The sequence below is a fragment of the Mycteria americana genome, chromosome 15 (genome assembly GCF_035582795.1).
Source record: "Mycteria americana isolate JAX WOST 10 ecotype Jacksonville Zoo and Gardens chromosome 15, USCA_MyAme_1.0, whole genome shotgun sequence".
Taxonomy (NCBI): Eukaryota; Metazoa; Chordata; class Aves; order Ciconiiformes; family Ciconiidae; genus Mycteria; species Mycteria americana.
Window position 1 is genome coordinate 8,334,391 of NC_134379.1, and position 21,457 is coordinate 8,355,847.

Sequence of the window (21,457 nt, forward strand, 5' to 3'; positions counted from 1 at the left end):
GGACTCAGAGCAGCTCTTAAAAATGTTAGCAGCTCCAAAATCCCAACCCTCCTTTAGCTTTGAAAGCTTCTTCCATCTTTTTACCGGCCCGTGGGGAGCCAGCGCGAGGAGCGTGCGAGCAGCAAGGCTGGTGTGCAAAGTGCCTCCGAAGGAGCTCCCGAAGCGAAGCCACGCGGCTCACGGCAGCGGCCGGGAAATTCCTAAACCCCGCGAGCCTGCAGAGAGTGGCGTGCAGAGGGGAACTGGGAAAAAGCCCTGGAAAATCCCAGTTCTACGCCAGGGCGCTGGAAGGCGGCCAGCGAGGGCAGCCCCCTCCCCACCCCAGGGCAGGCTGCGTCGCCCCAGAGGAGGGTGACACCACGCTGGGACAGGACGGGCCCCATCCTGTCCCCACGCACCTGGGAGATGCACCTATTGCCGTGCAGCCCCAGCAGCATCTGCTCGCGGGGATGATGTTAGGGTCCCCTCCATCAATGGGGACCCCGGGGGGTTGGCACAGCCCGAGCTGCTGCTTCTCCTCTGCCGGGGAACGCGCCGCCTTGCCCGCTCCCGCGCCAGCTGCCACCCCCAGCCCGCGCAGCTCCCCGGGCGGTGGGATGCTCAACGGAAACGGGCTGCAGAGGGGACAGCGTTTGTAGAGCAGAGCGAGTTATTTTAATGCCAGGAGCCCGTTCCTGGTTGCTGAGGGGTGCAGCGCTGGCTCCCTGCACCTGGGGAAGGGCAAAGCCTTTTGGGGACATCAGCGGAACCATTCATGTGGGTCCAGCCCAGAGCCCCCCTCTGTGCTAAGCAACTTCCCCAAGTCACTAAAACCACCAAGAGACTATTAAAAAAAACCCTATTCCCTACAGAACCCTTTCTTTCCCCAAGAGACCCTCACGGGGGGATTCCACTGATCCCGCTGGGGCTGGGACCTGCAGGACCACCGCCCCGAGCATCGCCTCGCAGCATCACCCCTCCGGGAAGGCAGCGGCAGGGATAGACAGGCTCAGCGTGGACCGGCACTGGGAGAAGGGGTTTCCATAGCGACGGGCACCCGCAAGGCCCCAGATCCTGGGTGTTCAGGGCGAGGGTTTGGGGAGGGGGTCAGTGTGCCGAGGGGGTACCCGGGACCCCTGCGCTGCAGCCGTTTTGCTGCTGGGGTCCATCCTTCCTGCCCGCCCGGTCGTCCCTGGGACAGCTCCACATCTCATAAAATCGCCTCCCTTGATGACCCGCCGTGCGTTTTGCAGGACGCCTGGGGAGGCCCTGTCCTCCCGGGGGGGTCGCAGCGGGGTGCTCAGCCCCCACAGGGACCCCGGTGCCGCCAGCCCGGCCCTGCCTCCCCTGGGGAGCCGGGGAGCGTGGCCAGGCCCCAGCAGGGTGTGCGGGTTCCCCTCTGCCCCCGCTCCCTCCCTGGCTATTTTTGGCCGTGTACCCGGCAGGCCACGTCCACGTGCTGGTCCCCCCCTCCGCTGCCGGTGGGGACAGTTATTCTGGGCAAGAGGAGACGTCAGAGGAGGTCGTGCCAGGGCTGCGGTGCTGCCTTCGGCCCCAGCACCGCTCCTCTGCGGGTGGGAAAGCCAGGCTTTGCTGCAGCGGGGGGCGTTGGGGGTTTTTCACCAGTTTTGTGTTACAGTGCTGAGCTCACAGGGCCAGCGTCTGTGCAGTGGGGACAAAGCACCGGTGCAGGGGACAAAGCACCATGCAATGGGGACAAAGCACCAGTGCAGGGGACAAAGCACCATGCAGTGGGGACAAAGCACCATGCAATGGGGACAAAGCACCATTCAATGGGAACAAAGCGTCATGCAATGGGGACAAAGCACCAGTGCAGTGGGGACAAAGCACCATGCAGTGGGGACAAAGCACCAGTGCAGGGGACAAAGCACCATGCAATGGGGACAAAGCGTCATGCAATGGGGACAAAGCACCAATGCAATGGGGACCAAGCTCCATGCAATGGGGACAAAGCACCATGCAATGGGGACAAAGCACCAATGCAATGGGGACAAAGCACCATTCAATGGGAACAAAGCGTCATGCAATGGGGACAAAGCACCAATGCAGTGGGGACAAAGCACTAATGCAATGGGGACAAAGCTCCATGCAATGGGGACAAAGCACTAATGCAGTGGGGACAAAGCACCAATGCAATGGGGACAAAGCACCATGCAATGGGGACAAAGCGTCATGCAATGGGGACAAAGCACCAATGCAATGGGGACAAAGCACCATGCAATGGGGACAAAGCGTCATGCAATGGGGACAAAGCACCAATGCAATGGGGACAAAGCACCATGCAATGGGGACAAAGCACCAGTGCAGGGGACAAAGCACCATGCAATGGGGACAAAGCACCATTCAATGGGAACAAAGCGTCATGCAATGGGGACAAAGCACTAATGCAGTGGGGACAAAGCGTCATGCAATGGGGACAAAGCACCAATGCAATGGGGACAAAGCACTAATGCAATGGGGACAAAGCTCCATGCAATGAGGACAAAGCACCATGCAACGGGGACAAAGCTGCACGCAATGGGGACAAAGCCCCCTACAATAGGGGCAAAGCTCCGTTGGTGGGAACAAGGCACCGGAGAGTGGCTCAGCGCAGATGCCCTTGGCCAGTGGCACTGCCCATCCCCCTGCAGCCGTGGACAGATGAAGGGGGGCAAAACAGAAGAAAGGAAAAGGGTGTTATTTCTGCCACCTTGGGCGGGACCTGCCTCCCATCTGACACCCACACCGTGCCCACAGTTGGGCCACGATTGTGCCGTGCCCGAGCCACCCGGGCACGAGTGGGTGCACCCCTCGGGCACCCACGGCTCTGCCTGGCACCGGCACCTGCCCTGGGCTGGGAACTGCCCCCACGGCCAGGCACATCCCCCCTGCGAAGCCAAAGGGAGACGGGCCTTTCGCCACCGGTGGGGCAGCATCAGCAGCGCGCGTGTCCGCGCCCCTCCCTCCCCTTGTCTTAGTCGCAGCGTGATCCCTCGCCCCTTCAGGTCACCGGGCTGTGCCAAAAGCCGGCACAAGCTCCAACTAGCCCGGCGGCTCACCACTGGCCGGCAGCTCACCCTCGGCAAGGGCCGTTCCCAGCGGAGCTGCCGGGGCTGAGCGGGGCTCGCTGGCTGCCCGGGCTCTTTGTCTTCCAGGGGAAACAGCCACTGGGGACGGGGAAAAGAAACCGGCCGCCCTGAGACGCCACGGGGCCACGAGCCAGGGTTTCCAATGGAAAGGCCGCACGCAGTAAGGGCTGAGCTTTCCCACCCGGCTGGGCCGGGCTGGCAGGAGACCGCTCGTGGAGCAAGGAGCTGCCGGCTGCGCTGGCCGGGAGCCGTTCCCAGCGTGACTGGGTGATCGATGGCTGGGGCATCATTCAGGGAAACACAGCCAATTTCCTTCCTTTTTTTTTTTTTTTTTTCCCATCGCAGTGTCGGCGCCGGGGGAGACCCTCACACCAGCATGGTGCAGGGGCAGCAGCTCGTGGGTGTCTGTCCTGCACTGGTCAACGTTAAAAAAAAAAAATAATTAAGGAATAAAAGAATAACCAGGGCATTTTGAAGGTGCAGCCTTTCCGTGCCCACCCCGGCTTTGCAAACTGTCGCGCTGCCAAAGCGAAGCCTGGAGGTGGGCACTGCCCCGGCCCCCCAGCCTGGGCCATCCCTGGGGACGCGGGGATGCAGGGAAGGGCTTCGCAAGCCCCCGCGGGGTGCAGGCGTAACGGGGGGCAGCGGGACGCCTAAGCATCCTCATGCCACCCCCAGCGTCCCCCCCTGAAGGCAGGGCTGGGAAATGAAGGGCTTGGGTTTGGCTGAGCCCCTGGCACCGGCTAACGTCCCCGCGGGGAGCAGGGACTCCCTGGGGAGGGTCCCTGCCCACGGCCCCTTCGGCATCCCCGGCCCGGGGCTCTCCGGGTGCTCGCCACGGTGGCCCGGTGTTTCCACCTTATGCGCCTCGTTTACGTTTTCCTGACTTAATGAGAACAGACTTTTGCAGGGGGGGGAGCGAGGTAAATATTTTTCCGCTTCCTCTCCGAGCTGGAAAAGCCTGCGAGGCCCATCTCCAGGGAGACTCTGTAAATAAGGCGGAGGGGGAGGACGGGGGGGGCACTCCATATGCTGCACCAGCTTTCGGCCCCGGCTTGCCATCAGATGTCTAACACAACAGGAAGCAATAAAACAGTTATTACCAGCCGGCACCTTCCAGCGCGGCCGCGTGGAGGAGCTTGCCTTTGCTTTCGCCCTCCTTACCTGAAACCTGGCTTAATTACAGGGGTCTCCTATTAACAGGACAACAGGGTTATCAGGGCTCCCATATCGTTAGAGCTCGCAGCAGAGATGCCCAGCTCTGCTGCAGCAGGGCACGGTGCCACCCCACCGCTGCGATTTCGGCGTCGAGATAACCCCGCTGCGATTGCCGCGTGCCCCCACGTCCCTCCGCCGGCTGCTGTCACCTCTTGCGCGGGACTGGGTGTCCCAGCCGGGGACGGCCACATGGGGAGAGCACCGTGGCAAATGCACCCTGGCCAAGGGAGTTCCCAGCATTGAAACCCTGCTGTCGTTTTAAAAACAACCCATCTAAAACCAGCAGTCCGGGCTGCTCCATCTATTAGGAAAGAAACGAGAGGGATGATGGTTCATGGATCGTAAAGCCATGATGCTCGCCGCGCACCCTCGGCCGATAATTCCTGCCACGCGGCCGTAACTCCCGGCTGAACCAGAGCGTGTCTTCGAAACAGATGTTCAGCCTTGATTTAAAGGCATCAAGCGGTGGAGATCCACCACCATTTCCCTGCCTGCTCACAGCAGATAATTAGAGCCGCTCTTCCAAAAATAAATACCAATCGATCCCTATGGCCGGGCTGGGCAGGCTCCTGCCTCCAGACATCCAACCCCCTTATATCTTCTCCCCCTTTTTTTCCGTGTGCGCCGTGTCCGTGCGCTGACCCAGCGTGACGGACCCTGCGAGCTCCCGGCCCCGCGCTCTTGTTTGTCTGCTGCATTTACTGGGTACACCCTGAACTTAAAATAACCTGCGGCACCGGGCGCGCTGCTCCCGGCGCTGGCTCTGCGTGTGTTTGTGTTGTGAAGCTCCTTTCCTGCTGGCGGGGGAGTCTCGCTAGCATCCTGCACGCCAGGCGCTGCCTCCGCTTCATTCAGCTCTGCTCAAACCCTATCGATCTCGCTTTTCCATTTGCAGAGGGGGGGGGCAAACGCGTTTGCTGCCTGCGCATTAGCGGCTCCGGAGACCTGTTTCCAGCAGGAACTGGACCGGAGGGCTGAGGCGCCCGGCCGGAGACCTTTAGAAAAATCATATTATTTTTTTATAGCACTGCAATAATTGCTGCTGCAGCTTGCTCTGCAAACGCTGCCGCATCGCCCGGCTCCTCCTGAGCGTGGACACGCGCCGACCGGGCTGCCAGGGCACTCGGCGTCCCCTGCGCGGTGGGGACGGTGCGGGGCTGCAGCTGGATCGGGCCCCTCGCCGCTCTCCCCTGCAGTGCGCTGCAGCCGAAAATCAAGACCGATCGGCCGCACCCTGGCAGTGATTTCTCTCCTGTCTCCTCTGCCCGCGGCAAAAACTGAACTTGTGACCCAGATGTGAGCAGCCTGTTATCTCGTTAGCCAGCCGGGCTTCCCCAGGAGCCTTTTATTACCGTACAAACCTCCACCGCCCCCTGAAATTCAGCCTGGGTCTCTAGGCTGGGACAGAAGATTCACAGGTTAAATGGATAAAAAAAGCACAGGTTTTCCCATAATTATTTTCCTGAATATCTGTCAATACTAATTAAAATTGTTTCCCATAATCAAATTTAAAACAGCAAGGGAGAGCAAGGGGTCGCTGAAATCCTTTTCTTTCGAGTCACTCAGGGATAAAAGGGGCTTTCAAATCGAATTAGCAAAAAATCCACTTCCATCCTTAAAAAAGGCAGGGACCCAGCACGGGCAGGGCTGTGGGGCTCCCCGGGCAGCACGGTCCCCGCTGCGGGGTGCTTTGGGGCTGCCCTCTGAACCTGGCCAAAAATGGGGCTCACGCGGTGCTGGGGCTCCGGGTGGGTGCAGGGCTGTGGGTCTATAGGGGCGTGCATCTATAGGGGCGTCAGGCTATAGGGGTGTGCGTCTATAGGGGTGTGTAGGGGTGACTATGGGGTGCCCAGGGCATTGCAGGGAAGCTGCTCGGCCGGCAGCAGCGGGGAGACGCAATGCAATACCTGCCCTCACGCCGCGTACGGAGGAGCACGGAGGCCTGCGCAGAGATGCCGGTGCATTCACCGCTCACTGCGGCCGGTGCCGCGGTCGTGCCGGTGCCGCGGGCAGACGCCGTGTCCCTTCACACGGCCGAGTCAGCCCCAGCCTGCGCACGTGCGGCCGTGGGCCCCGGCCACCTCCGGGGACTTCTGCATTTGGGGAACGGCATTTCGGAGCTGCGGCCGCTGCGCGGTGCAGAGGGTGCCCACCCCGTCGCTGTTTCTCTCCTCACCCTCCTGTAAGGAGAAGTGAACCGGGCTCTGAGTGAGCACGTCCCCGCAAGGTCACCCAGTGCAGCCGGTGACACCCGAGAAACCGGTGATGGGCCGGGCAGGGCGTGAGGAGTCGGGTGTACCCCAAACCCTGCGCACGCCCGGACAGCGAGGGCAGCCCCGCGCCCGCTCCCCGCCGGGCACGGCAGCATTTACCCTGCCTATGGCAAACCCCGCACAGGGTGAGCTGCGTTATAGCTCTTGCCCGAGGCTGGGGCTTCTGCTTCCTTTAATTGACCCGCTGCTTCGTTTTTCCGAGGGGAAGGGCGTTCGGGCAGAGCGTTGCCACCGATGCTGTGCTGCGTCCTGCCCTTCCCCAGCCTCGCCGAGCTTGGCCGGGGTTGCCAGGTGGTGTCAGGGGGCTGGAGGAGACACCGCCTGGTCCCCGGCCACCCGAGGACACCCCGCCGCGTGCGGGGCATCTTCCCAGGCACCAAAATTGCAGATTTTTTTCCGTGCTACACACGAGCGTCTCCCCAGCTGCTCCAGCGCGTGCTGCTCTGCCCAGAGCGACGAGGCTCCCCCCGGAGCCCTGCAACCCCCCAGCTCTGCCCGAGCCCTTCGCCTCCAGCACGTCTCTAGAAAGCAGCTCCGAAAAGTTGGCCGAGGCGCCGGCCAGCCGCAGGCAGGCAGTGACCCGAGAGCCCTCCCCAGTTCGGGCTTTCCCTGCCTCCGGTCAGAGGTTTTTGGCAGCCAAAGCCGGACTCTCGGGAGCGGCAGTTGTTTGCTGTCCGGGACGCCCAGACGTCCCTTAGCTGCCATAAGATCACCGAGGCCGAGATGAGCAAGCGGTGCGTTACCCCAAGCACTGCCGGTGCTCGCTGCGATGCCCCGGGCGTGCACCGTCCCTCTCCAGCGGCCGGTGCCATGGGAAGGCAGGAGTTGTGGGTCCTTGTGCCATGCAGCGGCAGTAGGAATTGCTGGAAGCTGCGGAACGGTGTGATTAGAAGAGAAAACAACACCCTGCATCTAACCCCCGCCCTCCCCGGCAGGGATTTTGGGACAAATTGGTGAATTTGTCATTTTTATTTTGCGTGGAAGGAGGTGACGGCTCTGCCTGAGGGATGAAACCCAGCAGCTCCAGGGCCAGGGGTCCAGTGAAACCTGGGAGTCCCAGGGAGATGCAAAACCTCCGGCACAGCCCTCTGCCCTTCAGCCCCTCGTGGTGGGGGGCACGGCTCTCGGCTCTCCCCAGACCCCCTCGCGCTCGCTGGGCTTGGCAGAAGGAAGCTGTGGCTAAAACCCAAGGCCAGAGCCCCAGGCTGGGGCTGCCGGGGTCCCCTGGGGCTGGAAAAGCAAGGAAAAAAGGAGGATGAGGAAGGGGGGGATCATGACCAGCTCCCCCAAAACTAGCCAGGCAAATTTACACCATTCGACCTGAGGGCCTTTACCAACAGCCGCGTGGGGATATACAGAGTATCGCTGGCTTTGGAGGCTGCCTGGGCTCAAGCCCCTCTGCTCCCGTGGTGCCTCCTTTGCTGGGAGCCTTTCGCCTGGCCCACGGGCACCGGCGCTCGCCGGCAGCTGGGCCGACGGCTCCAGCACGCGGGGACGGAGGTCCTGCCCTCCCGGCGCTGCGAAACATCACTGCCTTTAGTTGCTGTAATGGGTTTCTAAAATTAGCTGCACGCTCCGCCCTTGGACTCGAGCAGGGCATTTCTCAGTTGTTTAATATCAAAAGTCCAAAAAAAAAAAAAAAAAAAGGCAGCAAAGCACAAAAGCAGCCCAGTCAATGCATGTCTAAGTTTATTTTATCACTTGTCCCGCAGAACTCAACATCTATTTTAAGTCATTTATGAAGAGTACAAGTGTGAATAGCTGTAGAAGTTTTGCAATTCCAAGACACCACATACAGCTTCTAAAAAAAGCAAATTTAACCTTCACAACAAAGCCCCAGCAAGCATCCCACCCTTCCCCGGATCACGTTTCTGAGCTACTGATTTCAGACAGCAAAAGCGCATCTCCTCCACATCTGAAGTCGATTAGTTTATGAAGAGGTCCCCGGCATATGGCAACGTCACCCCCTCGCCCCTCGCCGGCATCTCGCCCCGCGGGTGCCTCCCTTCCGGATGGGCTCGGTTTACCCCACGCCGAGCGGGACAGGTGCAGGTTGGTCCCTCGGGGCTCGTCTCTCCCTTCGATTTATGAGTATTTTACATTTTGCCGTGGGCCACATCTCCTATAAATAAACCTGGGCTGCCCGTGGCAGATGCGAAGCCTATCGCCGCCTGCACGCTCCGTTAGAGGCCTCAGCTTCCCAGCAGCGTGAATGTGAATTGATTTGAATCTGCAGTGAAATACTAATTGGAAGCAACACTATTCTCCTATCTTCGGAGGGGAATTTTAATTGAGGACCACCATTAGCTAACGAGCTACTATCTTCCCGCACCATGCGGTCGCAGCGAGCCGAGGCAGGAGCAGGGGGTGCCAGGACCTGCTCTTTTTAATCAGAGCTTCTCCTGTCACCTCTTTCTCCCCCAAATCAACCCAAATTAGCAGCCCAGTGCTCATCACCCAGCAAACCCACCACCAGCAATCGCTTGATTTGACTTGTAGTTTCCTAAAAGGGTCAGATGTTGAGCAGATCAACTACAAGGCAAGTAAAGCCCCGTACGAGGCAGGTACTGCCTTGGATTAGGTGAAGTTGTTGCACCCAGAAGGGCAACCAACGCTTGGCAGAAACATCTCAGCAAGGAGAGGGTCCGGAGCATCCCAGCGAGATCAGTTCTGACCGGCAACACCTCCCTCCATGCCCACTAAGTCCTAGCTAGCCAGGCTGTTTTCAAGCCGGCGGCTCTGGTTCAAGAAGAGCATCTGCTGGTGCTCAGCAGCGTCCTAAGAGGCTCTGCAGAAGGTCCCGAGAAGCCCTTCAGGTGGAGCACAGGGCTGAGCAACAGCTTCATTTGACTTGAGAGGCAGCGAGAAGGCAACGCGCTGAGCAACCCCGTCTTCGGGGATGGCTGATTTTTATCTGCCGCCGTCTCGCTTGCTCGGCCAGAGCCCAGCAGGACCGCTTGCCTTCTGATAATTCAATAAACCAGAGCAAAACGGGAATTCTCAAATATCGTGACGCTTGAAAATGCAAGTTCAGGAGGTTGGTTTTTTCCCCCCCATTTCTGGCTAAATTTAGTCCACCCAGTGTTGCGCTGGATTTTAAACAGGATGGAAAGAGGTACTGCATCTGAGAGGAGTACCTCTTATCTTGTATTTTCCATGTATTTTGGTACAGACCGAGCTCTCTGGACATCAGGACACGGGCCTCCTCCAGGGAGGGAGGGAGGGCTGGAAATGCTGCGTCCTGCAAAACGACTCTCCGTTAGCTGAGGCTTTTGATTTCCAGAAGTGGGAGCGGGGGGATCATTGCCTCCATCCTACGAAGCAGAAAGCAAAGCTATAGCGAAGCGGCTGGCAGGGCGTGAAGGGCCCGATCCTGCCGTGGGATGAAAGGGGAGCCGGTGCCAGCGGGGTCGCATCCGTCCATCACTGCCACATGTCGCCCGCGTCCCCGTTCTCGTGAAACTTGTGGACATGGTCGGCGTACCTGGGGAGAGGGCACAGCCACGTTAACTCACAGCAAGGTCCAAAACACTTTGGCGGCCGAGCAGGAGCCGCTTCGTTTCCGAGCGCTAGCTGCGATAATTAGCACCGCGCTTTCCTCCAGCCGCGGCAGCAGGTCCCGGGAGCTGCTCAGGGCAACTGGAGTCGAGGCATGGGCCCGATCCTCATCTCGGGGCTCACATTTGGCTCTAGCAGGCTTCCTCGCCAGGCAAGAACCACACGGGAAGGGATTTGGAAAACACCCGACTGAAGACAGGCAGTTGCCCTGCTCCATGCACCTTTTCTCCCCCCCATCCAAACCCTTAATCCAATAAGGGATTAAGGGTTTAAAACCCAATTAACTGCCCTCGTTTGCAGGACAGAGGTGCACCAAGTGGTGCCCAAAACATCTGCTGCAAACCACCACGCTCCATCCACCGAGCCCGGGCGGACAATGCTGCCGAGCCCGGGGCCGGGCTGGCCCAGCCTATCCTCACACCCACTTCTTAGCGCAGTATGCGGCACAGTCCCTTCCCACGCTCTCGCTCCAGGCCGTTTTGTAGAGCACCTGCAAAATAAGAGATGCAATTAGCTCTGCTTTCACCTGCCCACCTCTGCCCGCCCTCGCAGCAGCCTGTGCCACCGCTGTGCCATCCCGTCCCTGCCATCCCCTCCCCGCCGCCACCAGCAAAATCTCTGCTGGAGCATTTTGCAGGCGCCCGTGGCTTTTGTGCATCAAGCAGAGACCTAAAGCGATGCTCTGGGTAAAACTGGTTTTGCAGCCTTGCGTTACCAGCGTGGAGAAACCCAGCGTGTGTTTAAGGGGGTTGCCCTCAGGACGGTCAGGATGACCTTTTCCAGTGGGTTCTTTTTGCCGGGGCAACGCTGCTGCTGCTGCGGTGGTTTGGGGTAAGGCGGGCGCGCTCGAGGCTGCGCACGGATGGAGATGTGTTTTTGGAACGGGCTTAAGGAAGGTCGCTGCTCAGTTTGGCTCCTCTTCTCTTCGTGCCGCTGGGTTTCCATTTCAAAGCTGTGGCCCGAGGAGGCGGGGAGGCAGCGGTGGGTTTTGGAAAGAGGGAGCCTCCCGTCCCAGGCCGATGCATTAAAGCCTTGGGGATTTGTAAGCTGTCGTTATCTTGTCGCCAGGGAAATACTCTCATTCCACAAACGCCCTTCAGCGGGCCTCCAAATTAGGGTTGACTGAAATCACCCCAGGCAGGAGGCAGCGGGCAGGAAGGGGTGAAGGCTGCGCTGGCTCCCGGGGTAGCGGCAAAGCCGTTGCTCCCACCGCCGGACGGAGGAGCCCCGGGTTTGTCCAGCCCCCGTCGGACACACGGAGCGGGCCAGCCCAGGCAGCGCTGGCTGCTGGATTTCAGGCCCTTTTGTGTCTAGATGAAGTAAGATCATTCCAGCCATGTAATATTTATGAATTTAGCTTTTTTTTTTTTTAGGTTAGAGCTTTAAAGTTTAATGATGTTTAACTTTTTATTTTCTTTGCTCCTTTCCTCACCAAAATAACACAAAGTCAGTTTTACTTTGAGAAGATCGGGATAGAAATATTGTTCTGATGTGTCTTTCATCTTGTTTCATTGTTTAATTATTTATTATTTCGGGTTTCCCCCCCCCCGAAATGATAAATAAACTCCCAGAAACTGTCAAAGAATGTAGGAGGACTTTGCACCACAACCGACTTCCAGGGGATTCGGGCTGCCTCAAGCCTCTATTCCTAACGAAACCTCTACTTCAAACCCTAATGTACAGTCGGGGAAATTTGAAAACTAGAGGAAAATGGAGCCACAGGGCAAGTAGGAAACGCGGGGAGGACAGAGCTGGCGCAGCGTGACGCAGAGCTCATCACCCGGAGGGGCAGGGAATGTAACCGGGCTCCACCGCGCCGGAGGTTAAGGGATGCACCCAGAAATAGGAAGGTGGAATTGCACACGGTCTGGAAACAGGTGACATGGGGCTGTATTTTATTCCTAAAATTTCTTACGCTGTTAGCTGCACAGTAAGGAACACAAATTTTGCTGCCTGACAAGTGGAGGGCTTGCTTGCCTGCATGCAGGGATGGCGAACCAGACCTGCACGCAAATACGCTAAACCCCGTGTGAGCTCCCGGCACGGTGCCACGGCCCCACGGCTGCTTCCGGGCACGACGTGAAGACGCGGACGGCTTCCAGCTCCTGCCCTCGCCAAGCCTGTGCCCACCCGAGGGTGGCCATTCCCGCCCCGTGAAGCCGAGGGGGATATTTATTGGCATGTACGTGTCTCTGCTGAGCTGTGCTGCCCACGCTCCCAGCCACCCCGTGCCTCCGGAGCTGGCGATACACCAGCTGCAACACACTCGCTGGGCGTAATATCTTAAAAATGCAAAAATCCCCCCCGGATGGGATGCTTGCTGCCATTTTAACGGGGTGCCCACCCCCCCGCGGCCCCTGCGCTTACCAGGAAGACGAGGCAGTGCAGGAACAGGGTGTAGAAGAAGGCAATGGTGCGAGCTGTCTTGTTGGACAGGATGAGCCGCCCCTGCAGCAAGAGCAGAATGGAAAATCCCATTTTAATGCGGGTCAGTGGAAACCGGCCCTCCCTGCGCACAGGCTCAGCAAGACCCTGGCCAAGACTGGGGCCCTGTTTCTGCTAGACCCTACGTAAACACGCAGGCGAGGCGGGATGCTTTGCCACCCATCTGTGCCCATCTCCGAGCAGCTGCTCTCCTTCGAGGCGGCTACCACAGGTGCCTGTGCTCTCAGCCCAAAATTGCCCAAATTGAGGTGAATTCAGGGCTGTGAACCGTGGGGTTTCCCACACGGAAAACTCCCTCAGGGGTTTGTTTTGAGCCACCTGTACCCCAGCTTTCTCCACCGGCTCTACCCGCTCCCCCCGTGCCAGCCCTGACTCAGTGCCTGCCCGCGGCTCAGCGCCGCTCCGGAGAGAAACCCCAGCAGTAATTAAGTCTCGCACATTTTTAATTCATGAGCTCAAAGAACTTGTGATTCGCAGCGTCCCCTCGCCGCCTCCTCGGCAGGACGGCTGAGCAAACGCTGTGCCAGCGCTCCCGAAGGCTGGCCTTGCTGCGCAGCCCTGCCTGCACCCCAGCTCCAGTGCGGGACCCCGGGAATGGCTCGGGGGACGATTTCACAGCCCTGCAGCGATGGTGCAGCCTCCCAGGAGCCCCGGCACGTTTGAGGGGTGGCCGCTCCGCGCCCTGGGGTTTGTATGCTCCTCCAGCTCCTGGCATCCCTCCCTGGGAACCTCCAGCCAGCTCAGCCTAAAGCAACCGTGGTGCCGTGCCGTGGCTCTGGACCCGCTGCCAGCAAAGAGCTGGTGCAGTGGGATTAAGGGCTCGGTACGGTGTGGAGCCCCCAGCTTTGGCAGCGGCGAGGCTATGTGCTTGCTGAGAGCCGCGTCCACCCTCTGCCAGGCTGCAGCGATGGAAAATGGAAGCTCTCAAGGGTGCCGGTCACTGCTGGGCTATTGATTTTAGGGGAGCTGTGCGCCAGGGCCCCGGCTGCTCTCCCCAGTACGGCCCTCCTGCTGCACGGGGGAGGCTCATGGCTGGGCCTGGTGGTCCGGGCAGGTCCCTGGGGTCCCACAGCTTGCCCTGCTGCCCTTCCTACTTGTCACAGATAACTGTATTTAAGGGAAGGTCTTCACCCCCGCCTTGCTCACCCACGAGCATGAGCTCTCAGGCACGTGCTGCCTCCTCCTGCTGCCCGTCCCCAGCACGGCTGGGTACCACCGTGGGAGAGGCCACGAGGTGGAGGAGCGTCGAGAGCCCTTGCGAAGGCACCCGGCGCTGCTCGGGCTAAAGCAATGCACCCCCAAAGCAGGGACTGCCAGGTGGACGTTGCCCTGGGGGATTTTGGAGAGCAACCGCAAACATGGAAATTCCTTGGGCATCTTCAAAGCCTCACTAGTAACCTGGTCTGCAGGGTTATCCGTTTCTCTGGTCTATCTTGAAAGATTTGCCCTCCACCTTTGCCAGGCCTGTGTCAGCCCACAGAGACGTCCGAGCTCACTGGGTCCCAGAAGCCCTGCGGGGCCGGGCCGTGTTGTGCTCCAGCCCCCCATTTTGGAGAGGCCACTGAACAGCACCCAGACCCTGATGATGTCCCAGCCCTTCTGGCCCATGACACTGGGGTCCCAACGGGAAAACCTTCGTGTCCATCCCTTCAAAAGAGCCAAAGTCAGGAGTAACCGCAGCCTAGAAAAGCAGCTTACGAATGACAGATCCTACCTTCCTACATAGCAACTTTTTATTCCTGCTGTAAAAGCTAGGGATTCACGATGGACATAAGCACATTCCCCAAACCACCACGCGGGCTTTCCAAAGCTGGCATTAAAACCCACAGATCTCCCACCAAACCAATTCTGGGCTGAAATCTTCTTTGCTATTCACGGCCACGGCAGAGGCTGCTGTAACAAACAAGATTATGTTCTTAAATATTCCCAAGGAATAACTCCCCTAAGTCAGTTTTTTTTGTAAATGCCTTTCATTAATTCTCCGTGGTGCTGGCACGCCACCCAATCCATATTCATGTTGGCATTTGCTTGGTTTTTATGCAAATTACAACTTTGCCTTTATTACAAGATATTTCTGCATTCTGTGGCCGTTGCAGACCAGCGGTCCCACATTAACCTCTGTTGTGCCAGATAGCCGGGGGTTAACAGCCAAAACCTGATCCTGAGCCTGCTACTAGTGTCACAAATATAAGTCAGAGCTCGGTAACACCATTTTTAGCTCAGAAAGCAGCATTCATCCCTAAGAGATGGTAGCCAAACCCCATGGTGGCTGCAGTAGCCCTCCTGCCCGCCACGGCTCAGGCGAGGACCTTCTACTGCTGCAGACACCGGCAGCTCCCCAGTATTTTCCCTGATGCTTTTTTGGAAGGAAGAAAACCAGAGCAGGAAGGGTCAGGGCTTGGGAAGAGGTTTTTCTGGAGAATGCGATAAGAAACCATTGTGTGCCCGAGGATGCTGCGGGGCAGAGCATCTCCCCGGGAGCGGACCCTCGGCAGCCCGTCGCACGCCTGCTCCCCAGCTGCACGGGGTGCTGGGGCTCTCTGGGTGAGTCTCCTGGGGGCAGTCGGGCTCAGCTAACCCCGACTGCATGCTGCGGGCAGACAGACTTCGCCCCTCGGCCAGCCCTCGGCTGGGGGTGCAGCCCTGAGCCCCCCATCCACGTTACAAACCAGAGGAGAGGCATTTCCCGCAGCCCATTGCATCCCCCTCCCAGCGCTGCCTGGGGGACCTGTGGGCACGGCCGGGGGACGCAGTGGTTCACGGTGATCCTCTGAGACACAAGCTGTCCCCGAGCTCCCGGGCCGTGCCCTGACCCTGCAGCGGCCTGGGCTGCGGCATCGCTGGCCAGGTTGGGGCTGGGTCACCCGCTCCGGCCAGGACCACCTGGGAGGCCGTGGGATGGAGTGGGGGAAAGGGGAAGGAAAGGGCAAGGGAGGAAAGTGATTTCTCCTAAACCGAGCCCCAGCGTGGCCCCGGCATGGTCTGCACCCCTGCCTGGGGGAGCAGGGATGGGGTCTGCCCCCCCGGCGCCAAGCCCAGCAGCAGCGTTCCCCGCGCAGGCACCGGGCTAAAAACCTCTTGCCACCCACTGTGGCATGGCGGGTGCAGCCCACTCACCATGCTCAGCGTGGCTTTATCCCAGGGACTGAGGCTCAGGTACTTCCGCTGGCGTTCCTGCAATAAACGGTACAAGAAGCTGATTTTGAGGCTTAAGGCGCTGATTTAGGGTTTGCAAATCAGGAAAGGAGCTCTGTGCCCCGGGATGCTCCCACCCCCCATACACACAGCCGTAGTCATGCGCGAACAATGGTTTTTTATTTTTTATTTTTTAAAAGTGAATGGCATTTGAGCGTGTTTTATGCTTTCAGAGCGCTGTCCCTGAATTTCATGCGAGCGATGAAATAATTTCCCTGAGAGGTTTCATTCTCTGGCCGCTCCTTCCCTTCCTTCTCCTTCATCACACCCGGACCACCTTGCTGTGAGCAAACCCAGAACCGAGCAAAGCAACCTCTCATCGACTGCAGCACGCTGCAAAGCCTCTTCCCACCCTACGCCGGGTAAAGCCGTGCTCCGCGATGCCGAAACGCGGCTGGCTGAGTCCTACCCCGCGGGAGGCAGTGATCCCGTGGCAGAAGGAGGGGCTGGTGAGAGGGAAGGTGCTGGGGGCTTTTCATACCTTCCTGCTGAAGGAGGAGAAGGGGTCCAGGCGCTCTTCATACTGGGAGGAGTAGCGCTGCTCGGTGTCGTCCCTGCTGCCGCCCTGCGGGAGCAAAGGCAGGGTGAGAACCGGTGGGTGCCGGTGCTGGCGTAGCTGCCTGTACCCGTAACCCATCCCTCCCGGTGCAAGCGGTGCATGGACACCCAGCACAGGGCCAGCCCCCCCAGCCCCCCTGAGCTGCTCATTTGGAAGACCTGACCCCCAAAGGGTGGAGCAGCCCGGCCCAGAGCTGACCGGCGGGGCCGACAGGATCCGTCACCTTCAAAAAGGAGAAGCACAACCAGGGCTATTTAACAAAGTCCTTTCTTCCGCGGGGACTCCACCCATGCCCCCCTATTTTTTGCCCTTTCCTTGAATTAACAGTCATCTGTGTCACCCCAGAGAGCTCACCTGGAAACGCCTGGGCTAGCGCAAATCCCACCCTGAATTCCTTTGCTGCTGGGCCAGGTAGGAGGCAGACAGCAGTTTAGGAGGAGGAAATAATTGTTTGAACATACAGCTATTGTGAGCTGGGCAAAGGGCAAGGAAAATGAAGGAAACTCCTTGAAAGAAGGGAAAGATGTAGATGGGTTCAGACACCCGAGACAGAGGTTCCCCTTGCGCAGCCTCGCAGGCGGCACCGGACGAACGGCAGCAGCGAGCCCCGAGGATGCTCGTGCAGCCTGCACATCCCTGCTCCTCCTTTCTCCAATGCTACCGCTGCACGACACGAGAACTGCGGATTCCGCATCGTTCCTACCCTAAACCAGCCTGGAAACAGCATGTGCTGCCACCAGGCACGGTCACAGTCTGGTGTGAGCCCTGGCTCCCGGCTACGGGGGGTGCGCAGCCCTGCTCGAGGGCCCCAGGGCTAATTCACCTCTCTCCCCCCAGCACCGTGCCTTCTCCAGCTCTGCCCCGCCAGCACAGCGACGCTGACATTTACCGCGGTCTTTCTGGACCCGTCACTATGTGCTGCTGGTTGTCCTGCCTGGCCACCCCAGCACGCTGGCCGGCGGCTCCGTTTCACCGCAGGTAAACCCCGCTGCGCACAGACCTTTAGCAAATATGCCCTTACGCGCCGCAATACGATCCACGGGTCGCCGCGCAGTCAGAAGCCAGCGATGAGACCAGCTCCCAATTTAGGGGCGATGAATTCACTATAGCCTGGCCTTATTGAATGATCTTTGATGATTATTTTTAACGTGTCACATGCCCGATTAGGTGGTGAATTATGCAATCCCCCGTGCTGCTGCGTCGAAGGCTTTTGCTCTTTAGATCATATGAATGGCATTCAGGGGTTGCCTTGTGGCAGCAGATAAACATGGATATGATCTTCCGCGGGAGAAACGGGCAAAAATGTCAGAGGGGCTGACCCAGCGTCATCACTGAGACATAAATAAAAGAACCAAATAAGGTCCTTCACGGCTGTAGGAGTTTCCCATCCCCAAATGCTATTAAAATATCCATCAATAAAACAGACTCGGTCCAGCTGGCGTGGAAAGGCAGCAGCTTCGGGGGAGGATGGCAGGGCAGGCAGCAGGCAGGGCGAGGAGCCGGCATTCAGCCCAATGTCCCTTCCCCGGTTATTGTCACTTCTGCAGTTATTAGGAAAGCCTGAGGTCGCGATAGCCCAGCTGTGACCGAGGAAGCGGCTGCAACCGAAAGCTCCCCAGGTGGCAGCCCCACCTGCTTGCAAAAGCCCCAGGGATTTCCAGGGATGAAACCCCCAAGGGACGCGGCACGAGCAGAGCGGCTTCCAGCAAGGTCTGACGCTGCTCCCCAGCCGCCTCCGGGCATTACTGGGATTACTGGGACGGCTTTGGGCTGGTTTCTGCTCTTTTGGGAAGGGGCCCTGGCTGCCCAGGAGAGCGGGAAGCCAAGCAGCTCTCTCTGCTGGCCACAAGAAATTCAGGGCAGTGGGGAACGAGCGTAGGTATGACAGGATGAATTATTTTTCAGGCTCTGACTGCAGGGATTTATTGCAGGAGGTCCCGATTTAACCACTTGCTGCCTGGTCGGGCAGGAGCATCGATGACTTGCCTTCTGGAGCATCATGCTGCCAGCAGTCAGCATCAAAGGGGTTTGTAGCAGCTTTTTCAGGGAGGAAATCTGAGCTTCTGGCATCAAAGATGTCAGACACCCTTCAGCACAGTTAAAAACTACCTTCCCGGCAGAGGGGCTGGGTACCTGCTCTTCTAGGCAGAGCACTGCACCCTTCGTCACCCCACGTAGCTCCCATTTTCCAACTTTCATGCAAGGTGCCTGCGGGTAGCGTGCGATTTCCCCATTGCTCTTGTACGCGGAGGGCAACGGTCTATGTTTGGGGTCTGTCTGTCCGTGTGAACCCAGCTGGAGGACAGCCAGCCAGCCAGCCACTCACCCGGCCAGGGTAGCTCTGGAGAAACTTGATCTTCTCGTAGAGCTTGATGTTGTCGGCTCTCAGGTTGTCCAGCTCGCTCTGCAGGGCGTGCACCGTGTGCTGCATCATGCGGTTCTCCTGCATGGGGGGAGCACGGGGGCCGTGAGCAGCGAGGCCGGGGCAGGACAGGATCTAACCGGGTGGGAGGCGGAAGGGGGGTGATTGGTGCACCCAGCCGGGGTTCAGTCCCCTCTCAGTAATTAAAATCCCCCGGCTTTGAATTAAAATTGCTCCCAAATTACAATTGTCCCAGCTGCCGCTGAACGGGGCCCCCAGTCCTGAACCACTAACGAACCCGATCCCTCCGTGGCTGAATACGGGCCAGGGCAGCCAAGGTGGCTGCAGGTGGCTTTGGGCTGAGACCTGGCCCCCACGGGAGGTGCAAAGCCAACCCGCCGGCTTTGAAGAGGTCATTTTGAGCTGTACTTCGGTTTGTAGAGCTATTGGGGTTTTACCCCAAACCGCATTGCCTATGTGCTTTTTACACGGCACCCCCGAACGCTGTGCCAGACGGCCAAGCACACCTGCAAGGCGACAGGGATTTGGACCTGTCCTTGAATCGGAGCTGCACCGATGGGCTGGGGGAGGCTTTGGTCCTGCTAACAGCAGAATGTATTTTTCTCTTGCTTGCCACGGCGCTGCCTGCGTTGTGCTGATAATAAATGCCCTGCGGGTCACTAAAGCAGCCAGCTCCAGACTGCCGGTCCTGCAGCCCCTGCACGGCCGCCCTCCCCACGCGACGTACCCCCTCCAGCTCCTGGTTCCTGGCCCGGAAGCGTTCCCTCTGGCTGGAGATGATGGAGAGGAGCGAGTCCACCTGCCCCTCGGGGAACGAGGCGCCAGGGGACGGCGGGTGACCTGCGGACAACGGTTGGCATGAGAGACAACCCAGCAGATGCCCACCATCCACTTGCTTGCTCGAGGTCCCCCCTCTGACACCGTGGGACCTCAAGGGCACCCAGGCAGACAAACTCTGGTGCGCAGCTATTACAACATAGACCAGTTTTTATGCCTTTTTTTTTCATTTTTTTGGGACTTATCCTGGGAATGGACAGGTTCACTCCCCAGGGAAGACCAATTGCATTATTTGGTGCAACCCATGGCTGCCTTCCCATGACCCCAACCCTCCCAGTCCCTCCCAGACTCTCCCCCATAGCTTCTGCAGCAGCCGTAGCCCTAACAAAAGACCCAGAGCCACAACCAGCCCCTCCAGACCCCTACTCTTCTCTCCCCTTCCCCTCCTCGCAAAAGTCACCCCCATTTTGTACTTTCTCTTCTTTCAGCTATCCCAGCAAAGCAGGGGCTACTCGCACGCAGCCGTCACCAGCTTGCCGTGCCCCAGAGCCCCATTTTGTGGGTGTCCCACATGGCTGCCCCCCACGATGGGGCTCTGCAGGTGCCCGGGGGGCTGTGGCCATCCCTCCCCGCTCTGCCTTCCCAGCAGCGGGAGGCATCCGCGGCCAAGGAGAAATATGTCCCTGAGGCCGTGACTCAACCGGCTGCACAGAGGAGCTATTCATAGCGCAGGATGGGTGGCTGCAGGTTGTTTGGCTTGGTGGGACTGTTGCTGTGATATTGTTTATTGTGTGTTTTCAAAACCTTTCAAAACAAAAAACAACAAAAAAAAAAAAGAGAAAAAGGAAAGGAAGTGGGTTGTCTTCCAGAGGAGCCAAGCGTCATTATTTGTTTGATTCATTTTCTCTTGCAGAGCTCGGCGTAGGAGCCAACGTAAAGGAAATGTTTAGCTCCCTGGCTCTGGAGGGGGTTTGGTGCGGAAAGAGCAGGAGTTAAAGCGCAGGGTGTTTGGTTCAGCCTGCGTTCACCGGCTCAGCACAGAGGCAGGCCCGGCATGTGCCCGCTGCCCCGTCTCGGGAGCAGCCGGAGGACCGACAAACCATGCCAAGCATGGAAAACCCATCGCTGGCCCCAGTGAAGGACACGCTGAGCAGGTGATGTCCACGCCTGCTTAGCAGCATCCTCACGCTGCATCCCCAGAGGTGACCACCCCGTCCGTGGCACCAGGATGGCACCCATCAGCACCTCGGTGCGCAGCACGGCCCCGGCTTTGCGCCCGCCTCTCACCGTAAAACAGCGCCGTGGCCTCCTTGATGGGCTCAGGTATCTTCTCCAGGCTGGGGATGGCCGCACCCTGGGCAGCAGAGGCAGAAGGGATTCAGCGTTTCCTACCCACCCAACGTTGCCTGGTCAAAGCAAACCCCTTCTGGCTCCTGCTACTGTCCTGGCACCCGCAGCCTCGTGGGAAGCATTGCTGCCAAAGAGGCACTCTGCAAGGATCAAGCCCGAGACAACACGGAGAGGCTGGTATTCAACCCTCAAATCCCATCCTTTCCCCGGGAAGGAGAAGAGCTGGACAGTCCCTGGATGCCAGCCCCACTACCCCCTCCCACGCCAGCACCATCGCATTGCACAGGCACGATGCAACCCTCTGCTAAGTCGTGAGAAAGAAAGAAAAGGGAGGGGAAAAAAAGAAGAAAAAAAAGAAGAGGTAATAAAACAACCCTCGCGCCTGCTGTTGGCCCCTCCACCAGTGACAGTCAACCCCCGGGGACATTTTGAGTGGTCCCTGCCCACTGCCGGGAGCCGAGCACCGTGGGTCGGGGTTACCTCTGCGTCCGGGCGATGCACGGCGGACAGAGCCTGGATGGTGCTGAGGTCGTGCTCCAGCTTGGCGATGAGCTCCTTCTGGCCAGCCAGCGTGGACACGGCCTCCGTCAGCTGGATCTGCAGCTCCGCACAGCGCACTGGAAAACAGAGC

General features: G+C 58.9%; 1 protein-coding gene across 1 annotated transcript in view; it reads right to left on the reverse strand.

Moving 5' to 3' along the window:
* Positions 1–8,230: 8,230 nt before the first annotated feature.
* The window catches only part of CUX1 (cut like homeobox 1), a 287,680-nt gene continuing 274,453 nt past the window's right edge, over positions 8,231–21,457 (reverse strand). The window contains exons 15-23 of the mRNA XM_075518105.1: positions 21,307–21,443; positions 20,764–20,830; positions 19,427–19,539; positions 18,643–18,759; positions 16,239–16,322; positions 15,680–15,736; positions 12,485–12,565; positions 10,543–10,607; positions 8,231–10,043 (exon numbers count right to left, since the gene is read on the reverse strand). Of these exons, the coding sequence (XP_075374220.1) occupies positions 9,983–10,043; positions 10,543–10,607; positions 12,485–12,565; positions 15,680–15,736; positions 16,239–16,322; positions 18,643–18,759; positions 19,427–19,539; positions 20,764–20,830; positions 21,307–21,443 (782 nt within the window). The 3' untranslated portion in view covers positions 8,231–9,982. The remainder of the gene's footprint in view (positions 10,044–10,542; positions 10,608–12,484; positions 12,566–15,679; positions 15,737–16,238; positions 16,323–18,642; positions 18,760–19,426; positions 19,540–20,763; positions 20,831–21,306; positions 21,444–21,457) is intronic.